This window comes from Xiphias gladius, chromosome 2, assembly GCF_016859285.1.
Source record: "Xiphias gladius isolate SHS-SW01 ecotype Sanya breed wild chromosome 2, ASM1685928v1, whole genome shotgun sequence".
Classification (NCBI taxonomy): Eukaryota; Metazoa; Chordata; class Actinopteri; order Istiophoriformes; family Xiphiidae; genus Xiphias; species Xiphias gladius.
In genome coordinates, this window is record NC_053401.1 from 7645703 (window position 1) to 7669526 (window position 23824).

At 43.9% G+C, this 23824-nt stretch overlaps 1 protein-coding gene across 1 annotated transcript; it reads right to left on the reverse strand.

Annotated features, from left to right (window-relative positions):
• Positions 1-305: 305 nt before the first annotated feature.
• Positions 306-23286, reverse strand: LOC120797392 (proline rich transmembrane protein 4). Its single transcript, XM_040141025.1, has 4 exons — positions 23196-23286; positions 15424-16574; positions 9825-9974; positions 306-3034 (listed from the first exon to the last, which is right to left on the reverse strand). Exons 2-4 carry the CDS (start codon positions 16481-16483, stop codon positions 954-956), a joined length of 3291 nt encoding a protein of 1096 aa, XP_039996959.1. The 5' UTR covers positions 16484-16574; positions 23196-23286; the 3' UTR covers positions 306-953.
• Between the last annotated feature and the right edge of the window lie 538 nt (positions 23287-23824).

Here is a 23824-nt window from a genome sequence, read left to right on the forward strand (position 1 = left end):
AGCCAAAACAATAAAACGGGGCTTTTTAGATGGACAGAAAAGACTCAGAAGTCAATAAATTAGGTGTTTTTGAAGAATCTCAACAGTCAACAGTTGACAGTTGCTTTTGCTGTTCAATATGGTAAAGAAGAATAAATAAATCAAACTATTTGGACTACTGTCTTAATTAACGTGAGTTGTGAAGTCACAATACAGGATATCACTGTGAGATATGAGTAAAATAAGCCAAATGTTATAAAACAAACTTTATTAAACAATGTTTTGAGCAAAGTTATGTTTAAACATAAATAAATTAGTAAGCTGGTCATAGAGGATGCTGTCAGTATATGAAGAAGCACAGTCCATTGGTGAAAAACGTATAGGGGAAAAGGTAACATGGTGTGTGTTTTACCAGTAGAGGGCTCCGCTGCACCATAACTCCAAGTAGAATGTGTAGCATATTGGTACGAAGAGTTTATAGTTTGACAAACTTAATTTTAATCCCATTTTTTTCATCATGAGATTTAATGACAATGACATTCTGCTGAATTTGAAAGCATATTACTCAGTAGTATATAATAAGTGCTTGATTCAGTCACAGTACTATCTATTGGAATGTTGGAATGCAATAAAAACATTGTACAAATAAGATCCTGTCAACTCCACTCCGTAAAATGTTACTCTTCTTTTGACTATCAAACTTCCAACAGCCTTTATCAAACATGTAAAAGTTACAAATTACCTTTTGGTTTATGATATTCTTGGCACTTAGACCCTCAGACATTCACTAACGACCACATAAGAAAGCTTATCAACCTCCAAAAACTTTATTTTGGCAGCTATGGATCTTTTATGGTGTACGCAAAAGCTACCATGCACTACCAAATAGGCTTTAAAAAACCAACTTGCCGCAAAAATCAGACACCCTTCTCAATAAGTCCTCAATGTAATACTTGTTGGACCAGATTGTCCTTTTATAAATCAATAGTCTCACTGCAGATGCTCAAAGCATCGATTTGTCTACAAACACTGATGAACTCGTCCTGCACCGATCGGTCTGCCTCAGATGAAATGTCCAGGTCCAGGCTCTCCTGTGAGGCTGTGCCCAGTGTATGATAGTGCTTCTGTGGCTCAGCATCAGCCTGGGGGCCGGAAGAGGCTACAGGGCCCATGCCCTCTTGCTGGAGAAGCTGATGAGCATGTCTCTCTGGGCTCGGGCAGAGGACCAGCGAAGAGCCACCAAGAGACCCTCTGTAGAGGGAACAGGAGGAAGAACTGCCCCTCCAACGTTCAGGGGAAGAACAGCTGGAGGAGGAGGAGGACAGCGAGGGAGATGGTGGATCAACTACAACAGTTTCTCCTTGAGATTTGGTAGTAGGGGGCTGGGGTTGACAGGCCATCTCCACGCAGGAAGAAGTCCGATAAAGGCCCAGGTCAGCTGAAAGAGGATCACAGAGGCTGTTGCTGGGAAGTGCACAGTGGTTGTTTATGGATAGGTCACTGCAGCGAATGGGACTCGCAGGGCTGAAAAGACTCATGGGAAAGAGGGCCTCACTGAAGAGCGCCTCGTCTATGCTGCGCCGCAGGTTGATGGGTGAAGGTGGCCGCAGGTCTGTAGTGGAGTCACTGGTAAATGAGGATCCACCTGATGGCTCTCTGCCTCCTTCATCTTCAGGTTTTTCTGACCCCTGTAAATCCATATCCAAGTCCAGGTCTCGATATGCTAAGGCTCGGTTGCTGTGGTAGAGGAGGTCCAGGCCGTTCAGACTACTACTAAGCCTCTCATCCATCAGAGTGTAAAGAGGAAGGCTCTCGGTCTCTCCAAGCCCAACTGTATCAACAATGGCGAGTTTTTCCTGCTGGCTCAGGGTCCACTGGTAGCTCCCAGGGAGAATGGGCGATTTGGATACCAACAGTTCAGTCCAGCAGCTTCCTGCAGCTGGAAGGTGGTCAGAACAGTAGACTGGTTGTGCAACCACCAAGGCTAAGGTGAGACAAACCCCAAGCTCACAGAGTCTGCAGCTAAACTGAAAAGCCCACCAGGGCCAGGGGTGGAAGACCTCCTCTCCACCTGCAACACCCATAGCATTGAGCATTGCATATAACTGCAGTCCTGCACATGCCAAAGAAAACAATGCCGAAAGACAAACGGTTACAGCTGCTCGATCCCAGTCCCGGCTCTCAGCAAAGGGGCATCGGTTGTAGCGCTCAGCAGGCGTGGGAGAAGTGTTGTTCAGGTGGTAGATGTGCTTTGAGTCTGCCCGCACGTAGATGTAGAACACAAAATAGGCAGCAGACAGGAATGTGGCCAGCACTACAAAGGCTCCACGGGAGATGAGTGAAAGAAAGAGGCAAAGGGGAGGCTTTTGCTGGTAGAACTTCAGTAATGTCACCGGACCAAATGCAGCAGCAAAGTGCAGGACAACCAGGCAGGCCAGGAAACAGGGTCTCTGGAAGGCAGAGTAGGAGAGCTGCATCCTTGAGCGCATGGAGAGGAGAAGGAAAACCAGGCCGAAAGCTGCAGTCAGGCAGGGAAATGGGGCCTCATAGAGCATCAGTGAGGCCTCGGTGGAGGGTAAGCGATCCTGGTGGCCGTAGGCGTCGTATAGGAGCGAGAAAGATCTGGTACAACCGGCAGCTAGGAGGAACAGGCTGACCAAAGCAAAGTAGCCACATCCAGATGGGCATCGCAGTGGCAAGCAGAGCAGATTGAGAGCTGAGGCTAGCGTTAGCATCGCAAAGACACAACCGGCACCATAAACATGTGCCTCCCAGGCCAGGCCCCAAGCTGCCATGGCACTGTTCCAGTCAGTGTATAGGGGCACCAACATGGGTGGGGCTGGGATAAGGAAAGGGTTGACTGATTGGTTCGTGGCAGTGGTGTTTTGTGTGGGTCTGACATCCAAGGCAGTGGTGGAGTCCCAGGTGTCTGAGCGGTTGCAGATCCCGGAACGTTCTTTATTGCAGTCTGGAAGGAAGGTGACGTCGCTTACCACCGGGTTGGACATCCAGTCTTCAGTGTAGAGAGGAATATGAGGACTTTCTTGGGGAATGCCTGGAAAGAAAGTAGAATGTCAGTTCGTCAAATTTACTTTGAATAGCTGGTAGGATAAAAAAGATTGTTATTTTATAAAGGGAGTGATTGAAAAGGGACAAACAAGAAATTCCAAAAACTTGGAAATGGCAATAGCTTTCAGCATCTACTCGAATATGAATTAAAAGCATAATAATCATCCACTCATGAGAATAAAGAGAAACATTTAATCAATATACAAACTATCTGTCCCAGAAAACAAATTGGCTCAGGTCCAAGATGGTGAAAGAGTGTTTTCCGTCTAATGTGCTAATCCCATTTAAAAGCTTGTAAAAAGGCAACTTCAAACTGAGCAGGGCCCAAAAGAGGAGGCGTGTGTGTGTGTGTGTGTGTGTGTGTGTGTGTGTGTGTGTGTGTGTGTGTGTGTGTGTGTGTGTGTGTGAGATCAGCCCACTCAGAACCACAGAGCTAGTTTCGCTCTTGCATTACATAAGCCATCTGGAGTTTCCATGCTAGTACGGTTAATCATGATTGTGTTAGACATGTTTTAGCACTGTGAAGGAAATGGCTGTTTCTAAGTGGTTTAGCTTCGGAAATTAAGGAGTAACCATGTACAGTATATACGTGTTTGCGTGTACATTACCGAGATGCCTGCAAAGCTCATCTGCAGTGTACTTGTTTATGCTATTCAATTACTGGGGGGGTTACTTGAACGGAACGTAGCACAGGTCACGTCACACGGCATAATGCTTCACAGATGGGCAAAAAGACAAACATTATTTAGTGTCCTGGTGTCCACATCGGTAAGCTTCACATCATGGGGCTTGTTCTTTTCCACAGAACACAAGCATCACCGCATGCGTGCTATCTTTCCACCGCAGAGAAGAACATACTGAGACCTTAAGTGTAATGACGCCACCTTAAAAAAACATTAAAAAAAAGAAAAAAAAGAAGGGTAGTCAAATGCAGCAAAAGAGAAGCAGCTTCTAACGGCATCCCTGTTGTTTCCAGACACACGGTCTCATCGGTCGTTTTGCTGCGGGTTTATCAGAGACAATCACTCCTCCATAAAGTGCCAGGTGCGAGAATGGACCACAGAGACAGGGACAAATGAACAGGATAAACTGACAGCACAGTAAATCACACAGCAGGCAGGTGTAGTGTGCACTCACAAATATATTTTGCATTCATTTTGGTGTGACATTAGTGATTTATTTTTGTTGTGACTCTTGTCTAAAATCTGAAAAAGGGGCTTAAATACGTCTAGCAGTGTCTGGGGAATACATTATATCTGGTGGTAATGTTACGTGCCAGTTTAAGGACTTAAATGTGCAGACATCACCACCGCAACGCCCTAAATCTTTGCGTATAGATTGAAGATGTCAAATTTGTTTCCTAAGTAACACTAAATGTGGCACTGATGTGGTTTTACATTTTTTTTTTAGGTTTTTCTCATCTGTCTTTTAATGTGCATTTATTGGTTGTATTTTAGTGTTTCCCATCCCACCCTGTCCTGGTCACCTAATTCCCTCTTTTGTTTATGATTTCCCTTCAACACCCGCCTTCAAAAAGGGGAAACTCCCATAGGTGGGTTTGTTATTTTGAAACTGGGACAGTTTTCTGTAGCAAAACGCCACTATTCTCTCTGACTGCCCTGGATTTTACGAGTCTCTTCCCATGCTTAATGTTTTCTACTTCTGCTTGTCTTTACCGCTTTTTCCCAACTTTATAGATACAATGTATTGTGGCTGCTGCTTACATTATGTTTAACATGCGTATTTCTGCAGCTCTGCCAGGATAGTGAAATGGTTGACTGTGTGTGTTTGCTGTCAGCGCTGTGATGATGCTGAGATGCAAACAGCCTGAGGCCCTTTCGCTTGGATTAATGTTAATGTGTTTCCTCTACAATTTTTGTCTATGTGTGCTCATTTTCGGGGGGGGGGGGTCTGTGTATTTGCTTCTGTTTACTGTTGACATCGCCGTACTTGAGTACCCCTTGTGAACAAATCCATGCTTTCTCTCTGCCTCAGATCCTCATGAGTGGCAGAGGATTTTCACAAGTGCTTTAGCATAAGCTTCGGCACGTCCCTTGCTGTCTGCCCGTTGTTGTCAAAGGCTTTTCTAAATTTTCCTCGCTCGCCTCCTTACCCCAGAGCTGATTCACAGTCTCAGGTTGTTATGAAAATGTCAGGCTCAGGGAAATAGGACCGCACTGACAGCTGCCAGTGCATCTTTTACTGTAGCGTGACGCAGCAGTTTCATTTCCGACATCTTGAGCTGTCTTTTGAAGCTTAATAATGTCCTCAACAGGAGGAGCAAGAAGAGAGACAAGGATCAGTGAATTTTTGAGAGGCTTTGTTTTTGCACGGATGCGCTGTTTTTTAATTAAGCTTCGATGAATCTGCGGTAACAAAAAGTGAAATGCTGTCAAGGAGGCTCCCTTGTGCATCTTTTTCACGATGATCCTTCGGCATCGCACCGGATTATATTGTTAAGAGCAAATATGGCAGGTTGGGGAGTCAGACAGATGTGTGAGCAATCCGTCAGTACATTCAGATGTCACACATTCACAACATGCTTCTGCTCTGCCAGGAAAGTACGAGCTGTACAGCCATTAAATCAGTTCAGCGAATGGAGTAAACATCCCGTTCCATCGTGTCATTTAATTTGCCAGGAAGGAATGAATCAACCGCTGTTGATTGAGAATCACAGAAGTGTCCTGGGGTGTCTGGAACTCCGCTATTTTTTTTAAAATTTGAAATAGTTCTGAAACTATTTTTGATTAATTGATCAGATGAATGACAGAAAACTGATCACTTAAGTCATTTATGAAGTGAAAAATATCAAACATTTGTTGGTTCTAGGTTTTCAAACATCACAATTTAACACTTTTCCTTGTTTTTTATCATCACAAATGGAGTTCCTTTGGACCGTGAACTGCTGGTCTGACAAAACAATCAAGTTGAAGACATCCTTAGGGTCTGGGAACTTGTGACCGGTATTTTTCAGTCTTTTTTGGCATGTCACAAACTAAATTCAATAAATGTAATTGAATAAATGATTTTGAAAACTGTCTGCAGCTATGCTCGTGGCTCTGTGAGGCCGTACTTAGAACATATTCACAGTGGCAAAGCTAACCCGCTGACGTTTAGCGGGTAATCCTCTGTACGGTCACCGTCTTCGTTTAACTGAGTAGCGTGTGTTAGCTTGCTAACATTTGCTAATTAGGACTAAACACAGAGTACAGCTGTGGCTTATTAGTTGAGCCGGTATTTGGAAAAAAAGTATTGGATGGATAAACAATTTCAACCTGATGATGGCATGAATGTCTCCACGAAGTTTCATGACTTGACACTTACGGTCACGGTGGAGTTATTAGGATTCCTCCCCTGCAAACCCCGAATGTCTTTCCCAAATTTCATGGCAATCCATCTAGGGGCTGTCAAGATATTCCAGTTCGGCCAAGGACCGGGTGACTAACCGACATTGTTATCCCTGGTGCCGTGCCTCTGGCATGGCTCGTGATCGACAGATTAACCAGTGAAAACAATAATCCTTACTTTGCAGCACTATACTGAAATAATAATGTGACTCCTGAACTGGTAGTTCAAACTCCACACCGGATCAGTGCAATACGCGTGAAAGCCGTCTCGCTGACCCTCAGGTGCCGTGTTGCAAAAATAAACAGGAGCTATGGTGAATCTTGTTGAAAGTTATGACATTAGCAGCTAAAAATGAGGGCCCTATATGTGTCAGTGCTCTAATAAACCTGCACCGTATGACTGCACTGACATTGTGATCCTATCAAAACAGACAGTAGCAGTGTGGGAAATGGAGCTGGAGTGTAAAACAAACACACAGCTGCAGGGATTTTGAATGTGGTGGCCACTGATAAAGTAGGTGGGGTTCAGTGCAATGTTATGCCACTGACTCGTCTGGCCATTTGTTTACTTTCCATTGCAGGACTAGGATGCCACTGACTCAGGCTGAGTGGAAAAACATGACGGGTATTGAATCAGTTCCATGTTTCGTTGCCTCGCTCATGTCGATAAATGTCACGTCTGAGCTGCCGGGCTGGCCGAGCGGCCCGGACATGGTTTGGTATGTGGTGGTGGCTACAGTACAAGGATGGATCAGGGCGTTACGTTCCACTGCATGCTGCTCGGTCATCTGACACATTCCTGTGGGAGCAAGTCTCTCATGCTAGGGACGGTTGACACATCTACCGGGGACGCACAGACAGAAAGCAAGGTCCTCTGCGGGCAACAAGACCTGGAGTCTGAGCTCCGCATTTTACTAAGACAATAAAGGTTATGCCGCTCGCTGCCAGCGTGCTGACATGTTTAAAACAAATGTGAGCACAGCTAGGCTAGGACCTCTGTGTAGCTGTACTCAGGAACGGCGGCGCCTTGAGCTAAATGCTAACACTAGTATGGCTTCATGCTCACAGTGATAATTCTAGCATGGTGATGTTTATCAGGTCTAACGTTTCCAGTGTTCACCATTTTAGTTTAAGCATGCTAACGTTTGCTTATTGGCACTTAACACAAGACAGCTGAGGCTAACAGGAATGTATTTAGTTTGGCAGGTATCTTGTCATAAACCAAAGTATTAGACAGGTTGAATTTTGACCCGATGATGGCGCTAGCTGAAAAGTTAATGTTACAGTTCAATCGGGAGGGGAACGTGTATTTGTTTGTACCAAATGTCATGGCAATCCACTCAGTAGCTGTTGAGGGATTTCAGTCTCGACCAACCAACAGACCTTGCAATCCCTGGCCTATAAATGGCCTGAAAAATCACGGTTTCATTCCATAAAAATGGAAAAAAATGGCCTTTAGCCATTCTTTCACAATGCCTGCAGCAAATAGGGGATGATTACTGTCACGATTACATGTACGATTCAGTGTGAATCAAAGGAGTTTAAGATCCTGCTTCACAGATGGTTTCAGTGGAAGCACTGGCAGTGCCCAGGGGTTATGTTTATGTCTCAATTGCTTTGCGTTTTGCTAGAAAAAAAGCACCTCAATCTGTGGACCAGCTGAGGTAATAAAGGTGAAGGACTCCTCTGACGTTACCGCAATCCCACGCGCTCATCTTCATTTGGCTGCGTGTTGATTCTGCATCGTGACACGGAAAGCTCCATGCAGCTTTCGTCCGATCGCATTCATCTGCAGTTTGACTCACCTCACAAAAAGCAATTTAGTGAGAGCTCGCGGAGCAGCCAGATCATGCATACTGAGGAGGAGCAGTTGTGAGCGTTGGGAAATTTGAGGCTGAGGCAGTTTTTTTTTTTTCTTCTGCTCCCCAGACAGTCGGACATAATGCAAAAAAACACTGCTGTGGGTCGGTGGAAGCGAACAGGTGAGCTCGCAGGACAACTGTCGATCTGTTTGTGTGCAGCCGATATTTTCGACAGCATATTTTTGCTTGAGGGTGGACACGTTCGGATGGCAGACACACAGACCAGTAACATTATCGCTCGCTCGCTCAATCGCGGCACACCAAACTAGGGAGCCCCGTAGCATCATCAGCGGCAGAGTGGCACAGTTGACAGGTCTATTTCTGAAAATCACTTGACAACACCGGCTATTCTGGGCCAATTAATGTGGGCTACATCCGCTCCTGTGAACTGGGCCGACAGTAGATCTTTTATTAATCATGTTACTCCAGAAAAATCAACTTCATGATGATGGACTAATATATAGGATAGACTAATATATGAAGATTTTTACACTGATATTTTATTAATCAGAGGGATCATGAGACCAAAACCAGCTGTGAATTTATCCTACTAACATGTATTGTCTATGTAGCCAAGGCCTGATTTATTTCTCTGTGCTATCTTGTTGTCCTAAAACCATAAGAATACACAAATAAGCCACACCATTGCACTAGGTGACATGTTTCTTCATTACCATGAACATGGGCACTGTAGTTTTGAGTTAATCCCACACACGCACTGCAGTGCTGACGTAAATAGCACCAAATGTGTAGTGCCTGATAGATGTACTATTCACTCCTGTTTGAGTAAGATTTGGTGAAAACTCACACTTAATTCGAAAAGTCTGTTTTCATTACACCAACTTTTCCCCCGCAGCAAGGCATAAGCCTTTATGCCTTTTTTTTTTTTTTCAATTTTCTGTATTTCCACTCAAGTTTTTTCCTTTATGCACTAATTGAAAAAACACACAAAAAACAGGGGGACAGAAATGCACTTAATATAAAAAAACACCCTTGATTTCTTTGTATTATTACATTATTATTAGTATTATTATTATTACATAGCCACTGGACACCCTGCCGAAATGAACACACTCCAAAAGGGAATAAATAATGATACTTTATTTATTGAAACTGCTGTGTGAAGCAACTCTTCACTTTAAAGATCTCGGCTGTCACTGGCCAGCGGTTAATCAATACTTGTGTGTGTTTTCAGGTTTTTTTTCAGGTAGCTACTGTCATCGGATCCGTGATCATTTATCCGAGAGAGCACAGGGAAATTTGTTTATGAGGTGGGTATTGTTTCCCGTCCCTTCAGTCCTCCAGGGTTTTCTGATATCACAGCTGAATGAGCAGTTTTTTTTTCTCCCCTTTGGAAGCAGTAGCCTCGGGCAAAGTGCAGGGTAATGTTTTTTTCCCAATCCTCTGACAGATTTACAGATATTGAGATCACGACAGAATGACTCATGAAACAGGCAGCATGCGGCCCTTTTAGTTGTCCTCCTAACAGTACGGCGGCGCAAGTACATTCTAAAAATTGATGTAAGTGACTGTGTTTGTTTACATCTTCAGGGATGCATTTGCTCACCTGTGGTCAGTGGCAGGGATGTTATTAGCAGCTTGGCCGACGGCGTGGGAATGTCTGCCAACCTCCCGGTGTCCCCATCTCCATCTGCAGCTGAAGGGACCACACCTTCCTCAGCCTCCTCGTCCTCCTTATCCTCCTGGCCTGGCAGCTCTGGGAAAACAAATGCAGTTTAAACTCTGAGCGATCTCAAAGCGATCAGGGCTACAATTTAAAGCACACGGCGCCGTAGCTCCAAGTAGTCTGAGACAGACTGGACAGATCTGCAGCCTGCAAAAAGAAAGTTTAACCCTCTCTGTCAACCTCCCCTGCATAACTGTGACTTCACACTGCAGAAAATGGAAGGACTATATTTCTTAACCCAGTTCTGTCAAGTGGATCGGCCTATCATCCACTTAGTTGTAGCCAGTCATCCATAGCACAGTAGTCTGGCCCCTCTGTAGTCTAATTACATTGACATCGTGATGTGTGTGTGTGTGTGTGCACGGGTGTGTCCGTCCTGGTCCAGCACAAATCCAGACTCCTTGTTCAGTCGTCTGTCCTGACGCTCCGAAGTGGAGGTAAACGAGGGAAAGCATTTCATAAAGGGCACAGGGAGAGAAGAAGGAGACAGAGAGCGAGAGACGGAGAGAAAGAGAAAGTAATGACTGCATGACAGAGCCGCATCATTCTCTTTTCCCTTTGGTACACTCACAAAATATGTTTTGACAGTCAGGCCTCTCTGCACAGGGTTTGTGGGTTTTCCAGTACAATGCAGCTCAGCAGTTATAAATGAATGATGGGCCAGGACCTCTTGGGAAAAACTGATGAACTCACTGTGATGAGGCAAGGGATACCAGGTACAGTGTTAGTTTATAACTTCAGAATTAATATCGATAAAAGACGCCAAGGCATAAGGCTTGTGGGAGGCTTAATGAGCTAGGAAAGGAAAAATCATAACAGCTACGAGGCAATGCAAGCGACGATCTTATTATCTAGGTCATGCACACAGGACTTGAGTCAATCGTAAGTTTTAAAAGTCTCCAAAGCAAGATGTGCGCGCTTTATTGCACCGCTGACCTCCACACGGCTGGAGATCTGTCTCAGCCAAAGGAGAGGGCGATTAATGGGTGACAGAGACAAACTCTACACATGTACACTTGCGCATGCGACACTCCTCAGCTGGCGTTTGGGAAAAACTTCCGAGTCAAGTCTTCATGAGCAAATTCAAAGGCGAGATGCCGTTTGCATAACTTAAATTTGAAAGTTATTTCGCGTAAATTTCACCACTTCTGTTTATTTTATGTTAAAATGTACAAAAAAAAACACGCCGAGTTTACACCAATTGAATATTTTACTTTTCATCTCAAGTTTTTAGTTTTTACAGTATAATGTAATCAAGCGGCCGTGCGTTGAGCGTGTCGAGTGAATCGGAAGGAGACACTGTAGGCCACAGCCAGATCACTGCAGCGTCCTCGCACAGACGCGCTGATGTGCCTGTAGCGTAAGATCAAATTGTAGCATCTAACAAGATCAGCCGCAAATGGGATGCAGGGCCGGTAAACAGATGCAGTCACGAGTACAGAGGAACTCATCTGTTTCGCTCATCACAGGCAAAATTACTGATGACCAGCTAGTTACAGACTGCTGCTGATGGAGCAGAATAAAAGCAAAAATGGATGAGAGAGGGAGGCTTGGGCTGAGTGGACGATCTCCATTTACTCAACCTTCCACGTTAGTGCTGATATTTTCATTTTACTGTCTCCCTAATCAGTGCGCACGTAATTTCCTTTTGTCTTCGTCGCCTTTAATAAATGCTTACCTATACTGTAGATCCATTGTTCCTCAGTTGAAGAAGAAGGTCTCTGTGCATCTTGTTCCCCCCAGGCTGTGGGTCAATATGACTCAGTTTCTCCACGTGCGCACAAACTGAAAATTTGGGTTTAATCCTGAGATCGAGTGTGAGCCGAACTTACAGTAGCCCCCCCCGCAGTGGGCACAATTTCGGAGGCAACAATGGCCATGTTGGTGTTTCAGACACTTTTTCATTATCTTCAGCTTCCAGAAATAAAAAAAAAACAAAAGACGATGTTGCACTTCATTACATCCAGCTCGATCTATGTCAGCACTGACTAGGCTTGTCAAATAATACGTGCATGGATCTGTAACAAACACTGAGCTTAGAGCGATAAGAAATAATAGGAGTGGGTTGGAGAGCAGTGCAGCAGAGAGTTTAATGCTCATAATCAGATGCATAAAAACGGGATATTACGGCTAAGTTAGCTCATCTTGAATTTTCACTTAATGTACTTGCACAAAATTGCATCATGTTGTTGCTAATTTGGTTCATTTTCTTAAAATAGTTACTAAGGATTTTGTGGCATAGTCTTGCCCCACTACACTCAGTGAAAGTCTGGATAAAGATGAGGAATAATCCTGATTTGTTTTATAATAGTATTTGCATCAGTCGGGTCTTTTCCTTAGGCTCATTCAGCCTGAGAGCTGTCGGTCAAATCCTAAAAACAAACAGGCCTAAGCCGGTCAGTTTTTTTAAAAACGTACGGACTCTGGTAAAAGGAGTCATTATGAGACGATTAACATAATTTACCAAAGGGTTCTCTATTTGCATTAAAGCTATTTTTTTCCATCTAAGTCTTATTAAAGGGCAGCAGATATTCATGTCCCATGCTCTGAGTGTAAATCCATTTCCATAATCAATTAAATGGCCACACTTTAGCTGTGTGGTACAACGCTTGGATCACAGAGACAATATATCCTTGCAGGTATTAATGGAGCGTGTTGAGGGTCTAGCCTGCCTATTAGTACGGCATAGAGTAATGGAAAAGGTGGGAGGAGGGGAAAGAAGGAGCAGGATAAAGGAGAGCTTTTTTGGAAGGAAATTCAGAGCAGTGGCTAGCTGAGGTACTTTAGAAAAACCTACATTTTCAAACCCCCACATCTCATCGGCCTCAGCCCTCACTTCCTTTTTTCCCCCTACTTTCCCAATCCTTCTTGTCATCATTGCCCTTGCTATCAGATTGCTGGAGTGTCCCTTAGTAGAGGATTTGACACAGATGCGGAACATTGCTGGGTTTTTTTTTTATTTTTTTTATATATACCTGACAGCCCCCTCAAGGGCAACGCCACATAGCAAACACTCTGTAGATCAATGAAAACATACCCATTTGTGTGGTGAAGATGTTCACCACCTCCAGTGGGGAAATGATTCACCCTGTGCAGCTTTAAAATAAATCACAGCACGCAGATAGAATGGGAATATCACATTGGGATAATGTATAATAATGCAGGGGTGCCGTGCTTTCATTTTCATATTAGTCTCCTCCTGTGTCCTTTAGCAAGGTGTAATCGTTTGAACACCGCAAGACTCCAGTGCAATACTGCAAGCAGACTAAAAGCACCCTATTCTTTTGGTTATGCATCCTTCTTCTTCCACCACAAGCTCCTTTTATCCCTGTCAGGACATTTTCACCCTTCAAAGCACCCATAGCTGACATGTCTGTCCGTGGCAAAAAGGTGTCAGGGATTTGTGTTTGTACAGAAGCAAAAAGATTGCAAACGGCGGAGGGGAACCGGAAGGGAGGGAGGGATGGAGGAGACTAAATGGCAAGGCGCATGTTCAGCATCCATGAACAGCGACTGGCGAACGGATGGTCCCACAGGAGAGGTGGTGGTTTCGCTGAGTGTGCGCTCGGAATACTGATACACGGCCACCGCAGCCAAGCCCCCCTATCTTTTCTGTATGCCGCCACACAGTGCACAGCTGAAAACAAGTGCAGACACAACACACTGGGCGCCACGGACAAAAACATAACAACCACCACTTTCAATGCAGGCAGTGTAAAGCACAGTGGGAGATACAAGATCTGGAGTGGTTGCGTTCCAATGCTGCAAATGCCAAAAAAACAAAATCTCAACCTCTCAACCTTTTTCTCCACCAAGAAACTGTTAATGTACATTTTGACATTGTGAAGAATACATTGCTCCTTGTAAGGTATCCAAAAGTTGAGTCTCAAGGTCCCTTCTTGACCTTGGAAACAGAAGCTTAGTAGCTGTTGGAACAGCTGCTGTGTGGACCTCGGATGAGATCGTTTTTATCGAGCAATAAGCCCAAACATTGTTTAAAATGACAGCCAATTTGATAAGAGAGGAATTTGCATGTTTATGAAACAAAGGGCAGGTAATAACATAAGGAAATTTATTTTAAAGGGACAAAAGAAGGGAGGAATTAACAAATATAAAAATGTGTGAGCAAAAATAGCATTTTGGTGATTTATTGTAATTTTTTTTGACACCAGATAGATAATGTATTGTGAAAGGGGAAATAAGAATATAACATAACATAATTTTGTTGGGATTACTTGCTTGCTTGATGGTCTGTTTAATTATCTATGGACTAATATTAATTTTAAAATTTTTACAAAAGCGTATTTGTGATATTTTATGTTGATGGACATTTGATGGGATGACAGCATTCAAATATAGTAGCTATATGATGTGCACAAGCAGAATATCATTATGTCCTACACATGCTTAGCAATTATTGCAGACACTACTATATGTATCCACCAAACAGTCATGGGTTTATCAAATGGACACCGAACATCCCCGGCTGAAAATAATCGACTCATCATTTTCTGGCCCAGCCTTTGACCCCGCATGATGAATGTGTCTGTGCTTTGAGGACGACCTACCTCTGAAGACTCATTAAGCATACAGACACCAGAGTGCCACCCGCGTTGGGGGGGATGGGCCACGTCGAAGGAGGAATTGCCGCACTGTTGTGTCAAAGTCTGCCGAAATGCACTGGCTACCAGTAGCTCATCGTCTTTACCTTTTCGTGCAGTATGGAGAACAAAACTCCACCGAGCCGCGGCCAATCAAATGCTCTTTCCTTCCATTCTCTGTGGTAATGGCTTACGCAATGTTGGAGTGGAACTGCTCCCTGAAAACTCATTATAGACTGCAAAAGGAAATATTCAAGATGTTCTGAAGTAGGGCGGTACGAATTATTCACCGGTAGCGACTGTGAAGTGCAAAATTAACTGAGGGTTTAGATGGGGCCAGTAAACAACAGATTGCAAAACAGATTCTGATGCTTTATTCCCAGAGAGAATCAAGCTTTGGAAATACAATAAAGATATGACATTCTGTGGTAGACGCTTCACACATTTTCGACTACTGTATTGTTGAACCCATTCCATTTCCGCAGGCTCCCATTTTGCTGTGATATATTTATTCACAGGATTAGTAGTTAGAGCTAATGTCTGTGCGGTACTCAACCGCCAGTGAGTAATAAAATATTAAATCAAAAACTCTTAACTATACCTTTAAGATACCCTCTACGAGCTCAATAAACATGAATTTCAACACATAACTCATTAGTGCAGTCATGTTAATGAGTGTTGACAGGGTTTCAACAAGATGTGGATTTATGCTAATCTCAGACCTCTGACCACTTACCATGTCAGAAAAGTCACTGATCAAGCCAAACTGTCTGCGGCCTTTTGACAGCCATCTATTGAACACTTAAGATCGGCCTGAACATGACTGATCAAATCTATCGATCAATCCAGCAACTATTGATTTGTTTAACTTTGCTTACCTCCTGCTATTGGGAAGTTAACCCTTTGGCTCCGAGTTGTACTTGTTATGGATTCCAGCACAAGTCTGTGATCGATCCCCATGGCAGTGGTGATTACCCCGTGCTGTTCCTCCACAGGCCCCGACCTGGCCTCGGAGAAGCCCAGGTCAGCCTCACTCTGAGTGGGGTGAGTTTCTATCATTGTGGCCTCTCCAGCGTGGAGGGTAATACTAACAATCGAGTCTTGTGGTTTTCTGACAAATGTGGTTTCTGAGGATGTAGGAGGAGTAACATGCCTCAGAGGGTGTCTGCTGGCCAGTGTGGTCTCTACCAGTCCTGGGTTTGTTGTGGTGGTTTGGGCCGCTGCCCATGTCAAGGCAGTGGGAACTGTAGTTTCTGGTGCCATCGTCGAAGAGATCTTTCCTGTAAAATCTTCAGCCACCTCTTTATCAGTGTGTTCCTCTGGGACGTCTTGTGCAGTGGCATCCATGCTGGTTCCGGCTGCTTGTGTGGTACCCTGTGGTGGGTGGGTATGTGTTGGAATTTGTTCAGGAGCATTTGTGCTGGTGGGACTGTTGGTGAACAGAGTGCTTCTGATAGAACTGCTTGTGGGAGAGTGGGAGTCTGAAACAAGAGTATCATTGTTTGTCTGCGCTATGCTGCTGTGTGGAGAATCTGATGTCCCTGTAGGAAGTGATTCAGTTCTTATCTTTGTCAGGTTGGTTAGGAGCCCATGGGTAAAAGTGGTGGGTGGTTCAGATGCTTCCGAATCTCCCCCTTCCCCTGAACCTGAATCTTGCAAGTGATCGATTGGTTCTGTCAGCCCCTTGGCGGTTGTGGTCAAAGCAGCAGCCTCACTGTTACTGTCCGAGCCCCCATAAAAGGGGATACGAAATGACAGTGAGGGAAGGGAAGGGAGCTTTGGCAGAGACTGAGACCAAAACCAGCCTGGTTTATTTTCAGGTGGGTTTTCTCTTGATGGTGTGGGTCCCCAGAGGGCCTCTTCGTCAGCCACAGCCTGCCTGTGAAGTAGCAAACAACACCAGAAGCAGAGCACCAAGGTCCGGTGGAGGTGAAGCATGCTGTCGACAGAGGCGCACAGATCGGTCACATGTTGTTCTCCATTCTCCTGCGCCCTGCGGTGGATTTGGATGGCTCTCCAGCAAAACGGCCTAAAAGACAAGCACAAACAGGACACTGAGTGACTGACTTGCCATCCACTCTTGTACAGCCGAAATTGGAATTGACGAAGACTTGATGCAATTTGCCTCCGTTCATTTTTTTCAGCTCTTTCTCCAGACCATATAGTAGATCAGGTATAGAAACTATGTCACCCAATAGAAGCAACTGCTGAACTTAGCAGGCTAAAAAAGAAAATTTCACCCACCACAAATCACAACAAGAACTTAAGTATTATGGACACCCTGCAATTAGTGGTGCCCTGTTAGATGTGGTGGTCTGTATTTATGTCATGCTGTTGCTCACGTGCATGTTGTGTCGCAGTGGTTGGGCGGCCACACGGACTGACCAATTAGAGAAAGAACTTCCATCCATATGTATCCAATTCAGCAAGGAGTGGTTGAGAAATATGTGTTTGAGAGTTGGGTTGGGGGAGGTTAGTGAAGAATTAGGGTCTGGGTTGCCAACATAAGAAAAGAGGGACTTCTTTTTCTTTTGTGGAGCGCCGAGTGGTTCAAAGTCACTAGCCTGTTGCCTCAGTGAAAAGACTGGAGCACCAAAGGAATTTCCCCTGCGAGAACAACAACCTGTATGCTTTAGCTGTACTTAACTCCCCTTTCTACTCAATCCCCCGCCCCCACCCCCCAGCTTTGGCCTTGCTCTCTTTCAATCTCAGATTTATTTGTTCTTTAAAGCGAAGGGAGAAATATATGTTTTCGTGGGAGTGGAAAAAAAAAAAAAATTTACAGAGAACGACTGTCACAGAGAAGTTTTCTCCAGTCTCTCTATCATGCTCTCACTGTCTCTTTATGAATAATATTTCAAACGTTTTCTTCATTGTCAGCTTTTCTTCTTCTCTGTGACAATTTTATTTACGACTCACTCTTTTCCGTAATCCATGCCAGTTCTCTCCTAAAATTCTTGCTATTTTCTTTTGTGAGCGTGCCCAATATCAATCAGCCACTGCCATGAGAGTCTCGCGCTTGCTCTCCCTGATCAGAGGAGCAGGGACTTGACCTGCCATCTCAACCTCTTTTCCCGCCTGGAGGGACGAAACCAGCCTGGATACACAAGCGGACCCTGAGATATGAAGACTAACTACGGCGGGGGGGGGTCACATAGAGCTTCCCACACACTCCCCAGTTTTAGGATTTTGGCTGAACAGCATGAAAATCATTATTCAATGAGGTGAGGTTGTTTTTAGATGCCTATGTGTTCAAGCCTGCACCAGCCAACCCACACATGGTCACATTTCACACGTGCGGAGATATGATTCTAGAGGAATCTCTGCTTGTTGGAGCAATTGTGTACTTGTTCGCCCACATTTACTGTTCAGTAGTAGGTACACACACTGACACACACTTTACTGGCTTCTTTAAGACATATTGCCAGCAATTTCTAAAGGATTACAGAAAGGCCAATGAACTGTTAAATGCAGCTTTTAAAGAGACAGGGAAATATGTCTTGTTGAGGAAGTAAGTGTATAGAAACCTTTTAAATTAGTTGTGAAGCTTGGAACAAATTATCTTTTATCCCTGATGGCCTTTTTGTTGATCGGATGCATAACTGATCAATTATTTAGACGTCGGGGAATGTGTATAATTAATTTTGGCTAACATTCTCACATTTCACGTCGGTATCACATTCGCTCAGTATCACCTGGTGTGGGAAAAGGACACTCATTTAGGGCACAAAACGCTTACTTCACATCACAGTATATCTTTCTTTATCTGTCTGCATGTTTTTACAGAAGGTGTATGATTGTAGAATCCCTCAGTCAGAATTATTTTTTATAGCTTCTATATTTCCTTATGTTTTAAATACCACCAGGGTTTTGGGCAGAATTCAATGCACTCTTTCCTGTTCTTTTGAATCACTGAGGCAAATAGAAGACTTTCCATCCTTACTTTATTAGATTTGCCTCAAGTGGCATACCGCATGATATTATGTTGTTGGCTGACTCATCCTGTCATGGCAGATCTGCAAGCACCTTATCATAAAGATAGAAATTATTTAATCTTAGTTCTTCCACCTCCAGAAAGTTAGAATTCACTGCAAATCTAATTTGATCATAACATTCAAATTGTCTGCCATTTTAAAGCCACATTAAAGGATTTTTTTTTAGTTGATCAATCATGGAAATATACCTGTATATGTTTCAAGATCAGGGTTTTCTTGTACAAGATAAATTTCCAGGTACTGCTGTATCTGCCAATACAGTTAAACCCTTAGTAATAACACAACCATATTATAACCCATCGAGTTGATACGGCAAACATTTAAGCAAATAGTGGCTTATTTACACATCCAGCAACATTATTACCATTCATTTTCATTGGTCGTGTTTTTGGTCACCCGACCAATGTAATTCCAATATTCACTCTCTTTCAGCTTTGTTTTGCTCTCCAGCAGCTCCTGGGGGAAATATCTGCCTCTTTAGCCGTTAAATGCTCCACTATGTTCACCAGCTAGTCTCTTAACTTTGCCTGCGTATTGGTGCTGCAATGGTTTCTAACCACTGAAAACAACTGCTGGCTGCAGCCAAAAACAACACTGATGACATTGAATCAGAACATTAAAGTTCTGGGCCAAAAAAAACCCCCCAAAAAACGAGACAATGAGCTAATCTGTCACAAATTGTCAGTACTTCTCTTCAGAAGTGCGTTAATCAGTTTCATAAATAAACAAATTTTAAGCTAACTAGCAATGAATGAATCTAAAACCACTCCACAGCATGTGCTTTATTACCATTCCAGACTGGGCCTTTAACTTTCTTGTCACTACTCATCACCAAATCAAATACACGCCTGTTAGCGAAAGCATTGTCTGGTCTGACAGGCAGCAGAGCAAGTGGAAAGGAACTATAAAAAGTGTCGGTGGGGAATTTACAAGTTCCCTCTGTTATTTTGCCGGCGTTTTGTCTCACTGCTCCCGACAAAGACGGAGGCCTGCCACTGTAGTGTGCTCAATGGAGCAGAGGTAGAGAAACAGAATGAGAAGCAGCAAAGGAGGGCGGAGAGCAAAAGACAAGGACAGAAGAGGAGAGAGAGGGAGACAAAACCACCATATTGACATTCAGTTGTGGCGTTCGTAATCCAAGGGGGTAAACTCTACGTCAGTCTCCCTGATGCTCCTTTTAGTTTGTTGCCAGAGCCTCTTTTATTAACTCTGTAAACAGACTGCTGACTTTCAATTGAGTGTGTGTCTGTGTGTCTGTGTGTGTGCTCATGAGAAGCACCCACTCGGTCTCTTCTCCCGGGACCATCAGCCACCTTGATCTCAATCAGCCCTCACCCTGCTGTACCGTATCACTTTATGGAAAATTTTCTTTTTCTAAATGAATCCGATGGCGGCATTACAAGCCCCGCCGTGTGATCACGATAAAGCCACTGTAGTAAAGCTAATGGAGGAAGTGCAGTCTCTGAGAATGGAAGTATGATGAGAGGGAAAGAAAGAGGACGGCTATAAAAGGAGAGGTGAAACAGAAATGACTGAATTAGAGGTGTCTCTCTTGAGTGATTGAAATGGAGAGGCTCTACGCGGAGGGGAGGCACGAATGGAGACGAATTGACTGTGGCCAATGTCATTACTATTTAACAAACCTGCTATAAGCACGGCCGGGCCTGAGGATCCCTGACACAGTCCAGGATAATGGAGTATTTTACCTTCCTGGAAATGGCTACCATTGTGGGTGTTTTGTGTTTTTTTTTTTTTTTTTGGACTCTGCTGTGTGGGTGTGCATATTTACAAGCACTAGTTTTCACTCTAGTATTATTCCCATGGTTATGTGTCGGTGCACTTGCATGTGACATTGCATTTACATGTGTATCCTCCTACGTGCTGTCGGGTCCTGTTTTTTCGATTTGCAGCTCTTTAACATCACGGGCTCTGTCTCCCATCTAAAGAGTCAACTTATGGCTTTTTCCTGTCGCCCCCCCCGACTTTCACACTACGCGGGGATGTCAATACTGCACAGATCCAATCTGACCAGCCGCTTTACGCCAGCAGGGCTTTACTCTGCATAAAGCTGGAAGGGCTTTATACAATGTTAGAAAGCCTAATGTAGCAGATAAGTATCTGTCTATCAATCCATGTACAGTAGTTGTCGTTACATCCCCATAGCAAATTATTGTGACAATTTAGTAAAGTCGGATGTAAAGAAATATACAAGCTAAAATGATTCCTCTTAGATGGTAATAATCAAGACACAAAAAATCCCCCATAATTCTATATTTGAGACCTTATTTGTGTTCTTTAATGGTCACAGATTCATTTTACGTTTCTTCCATTTCACCATTATGGATGAACGCTGTATGTTGTGCGTTCAGCGTCTCCATAAACATTGATTAAATATTTCATGCCACATTAATACTGCTCTTTACAACAAATCGGTCATCCTACTGGTGAGATCGATCATTTTTAGAGAATCATATTTTCATAGTATGCTCATACTGTATAGTGGAGGCAGTGGCATTGATTTTTGCACCGATTCCTCTTATACGTTTATTTAAAATACAGACATGCACCCATTCGTTTAAAGAAATAGCTCAACATTTTGGGATATACATTTAATCACTCTCTTGCCGAGATTTAGTTGAGAAGATCCGTACCTCCCTCATATCTGTTCAGTATATCAGTGAATATACAGCTACAACCAGCAGCCAGTTAGCTTGGCTTAGCCTAGTTTAGGGTAAAGACAGGAAAAAAGGGGGAAACAGATAACTAGTCTGGCTCTGTCCCCGGAGGTCTCGCTGGTTCTTCTGGCAACCTCATGGCGTTGGCAAGACTCTGGGAAGTCACCGCTTCAAAAAAATAGCCTGGTGCATAACCACCCAGAAAACCGCAACCTTTTGTTCTTACACTATGTTTTTGTACGAATTAAACAAACGAGAAATAATGTGTAACTAATGAGCTTTAGAGGTGCTGGTAGACACATTTTATTACCTTTGGACTAACCCTATTTCCGGTCTGTATGCTAAGATAAGCTAACCGACTGCTGGCGGTAGTCTTGTGGATACCAGAAGGATGTGAGAGTGGTATCTATCTTCTCTCCAAACTCTAAGTCAGGAAGCGAATAAGCATCCCAAAAAGTCTCAAGTAGAAAATTGACAGTCCACTTATGTGCACGCCAATTTTAAAAAATACACAGATTCTTTACCTGTGCATTCACTGCTGTTTGTTTTTCGCTGATCCCCGTTTAAGTTAGCTCTATGATTCTTTGGTTGCCTGAATTTTTCCATGACTCACTTGTGAGTCGAGAGGGAGCTTTAGCTACAGTCAATAGTCCCAGGACATTATCGACCATAATGAGAGCTGCTCTCATGTCCAAGAATAACCACACCCCTAGTCGTGAGTCCAGATGAGCAGCATCACAGGCAGGGCTCCAAAAGGTTACGTATGTCCTGCTGGTTTTACAACCAAACGGCATCCTGACTCATGCTATTTACAAACAGGACTAATCCCTCTCTTTTCTAATCTGTGGGCTTTCCTCTAGTGATTCTTTGAAATGCCATCTTACTAATGCAAAATTCCTCTCAGAACCTTGGCAGCACAGTTAATAACATCATCTGGAGTTGCATTTTTTTCTGGGAAAACTTGTTGATTCACTCAAATGTCGCTTATCCTTTTTCTCAGATTAGTTTGATTCTTCCACGCCTCTTATAGTCCATTTCTTTAAAACCCCACTCTGACCACTCATGGAACATATTCCACCATGCTTGAGAATGACATTAATTGTGCTGGGCTAATGCTTGTGCTTGTGCAGAGCTGATGAATGCGGTGGACCTGCCGATTATAAAGGACGCTCTCAAACACAGGCGTTCCACCGGCTGCCTTTGCCATGGTGACAGCTGAAGCCAAAGACGTCTCGCTAATCCCCGGGATTTGAGCACCTTTTGGACTCCGCCGTTCCGCTTGTAGGGGTGTGCTGCACTCACATGCAAATTGGCAATCTCGCGCGCACACACACACACACACACACACACACACACACACAAATAAACAATTCAATCCATGCTCGCAAGAGCTTTTGCTGGTTTGCTATCTCACACACACACACACACACACACACACACACACACACACACACACACACACACACACACACACACACACACACACACACACACACACAGATACACACATACATTACATATTCTGTGAGTCCTTGTTTAGTAAACCTGAGGATGTCCAATTATTCATTCATATTATTACATCTATACTAAGCTGTACCAGGATGACACATTGACAGTCATACACACTCTCATATATACACCCAGCAACATGCACTTTGCTTGTTTGCCTATAGATTTACCACTAAAGGATTCCCTCTGATCTCCTTAATCCTGATTTCAATTAGTATCAATGCACCTACACCGGCCACAAGCCCTCTCGCACGTGTTTGATGAAATACAGCATGTCCGTGCGTGTGTTTACCCACACATTTAGCTGCAGCTAGAGTGCGAGTCTCAGCCTGTAACAGCATGCATAGGGAAGTCAGACCCACACATCCCTCATATTTGGATACAGACCGGCTGATTAACACACAGATACAGAAGGAGAGAGGGGTACAACTCTGTGTGGGGATGAGGATGAAAAACACGTCAGCTGCTTACCTGCAAATGTATGGAATACAACGGAGGATCAACAGCCAGTGGAGAGTGTGTGCTGAAGGAGAGACCGTCTTTCTGAGCCTGTGTAGGTTTGTCTGCTGTGTGGAATTGAGTTCCAGTCTCCCTCCCTCTCTCTCTCTCCCTCTCTCTCTCTCTGCATTTGTCTCTATCTCTCTCGCTCACTGCATCAGTAGACCACTATGTGGCTTCCATCACAATGCCTGTGGTCACACCTCACTGAGCAAATTGTTCATTAGCGGAGATCACCCAGTGCTGTGGACACTGGGAAACAGAGTCGGGCATCAGACTGCAATGACTTATGCAAACACACATGCTGTATATTATATGCATTGCCTGTAAACACATATATGTGGACACATACACAAGCTGTAAGCTGGTAAAATTTGAATGCGGCTGTTTTCGGGCACTATATTCAGACCTAATACAACTCATACGCTGCTGTTGTTAAGATTAAATTGTGCTCATCAAGGTAATTGATGGTATCTGCAGCAAAGGGTCCTCAAAATTAAACGACACAATATATAGTTTGTAAATGGCGTAAAGAAGGACAAATGTAATTATTTTTTGGATCTGATAAACCTGTCAGCAGGACGACATCACATGACAGTGAC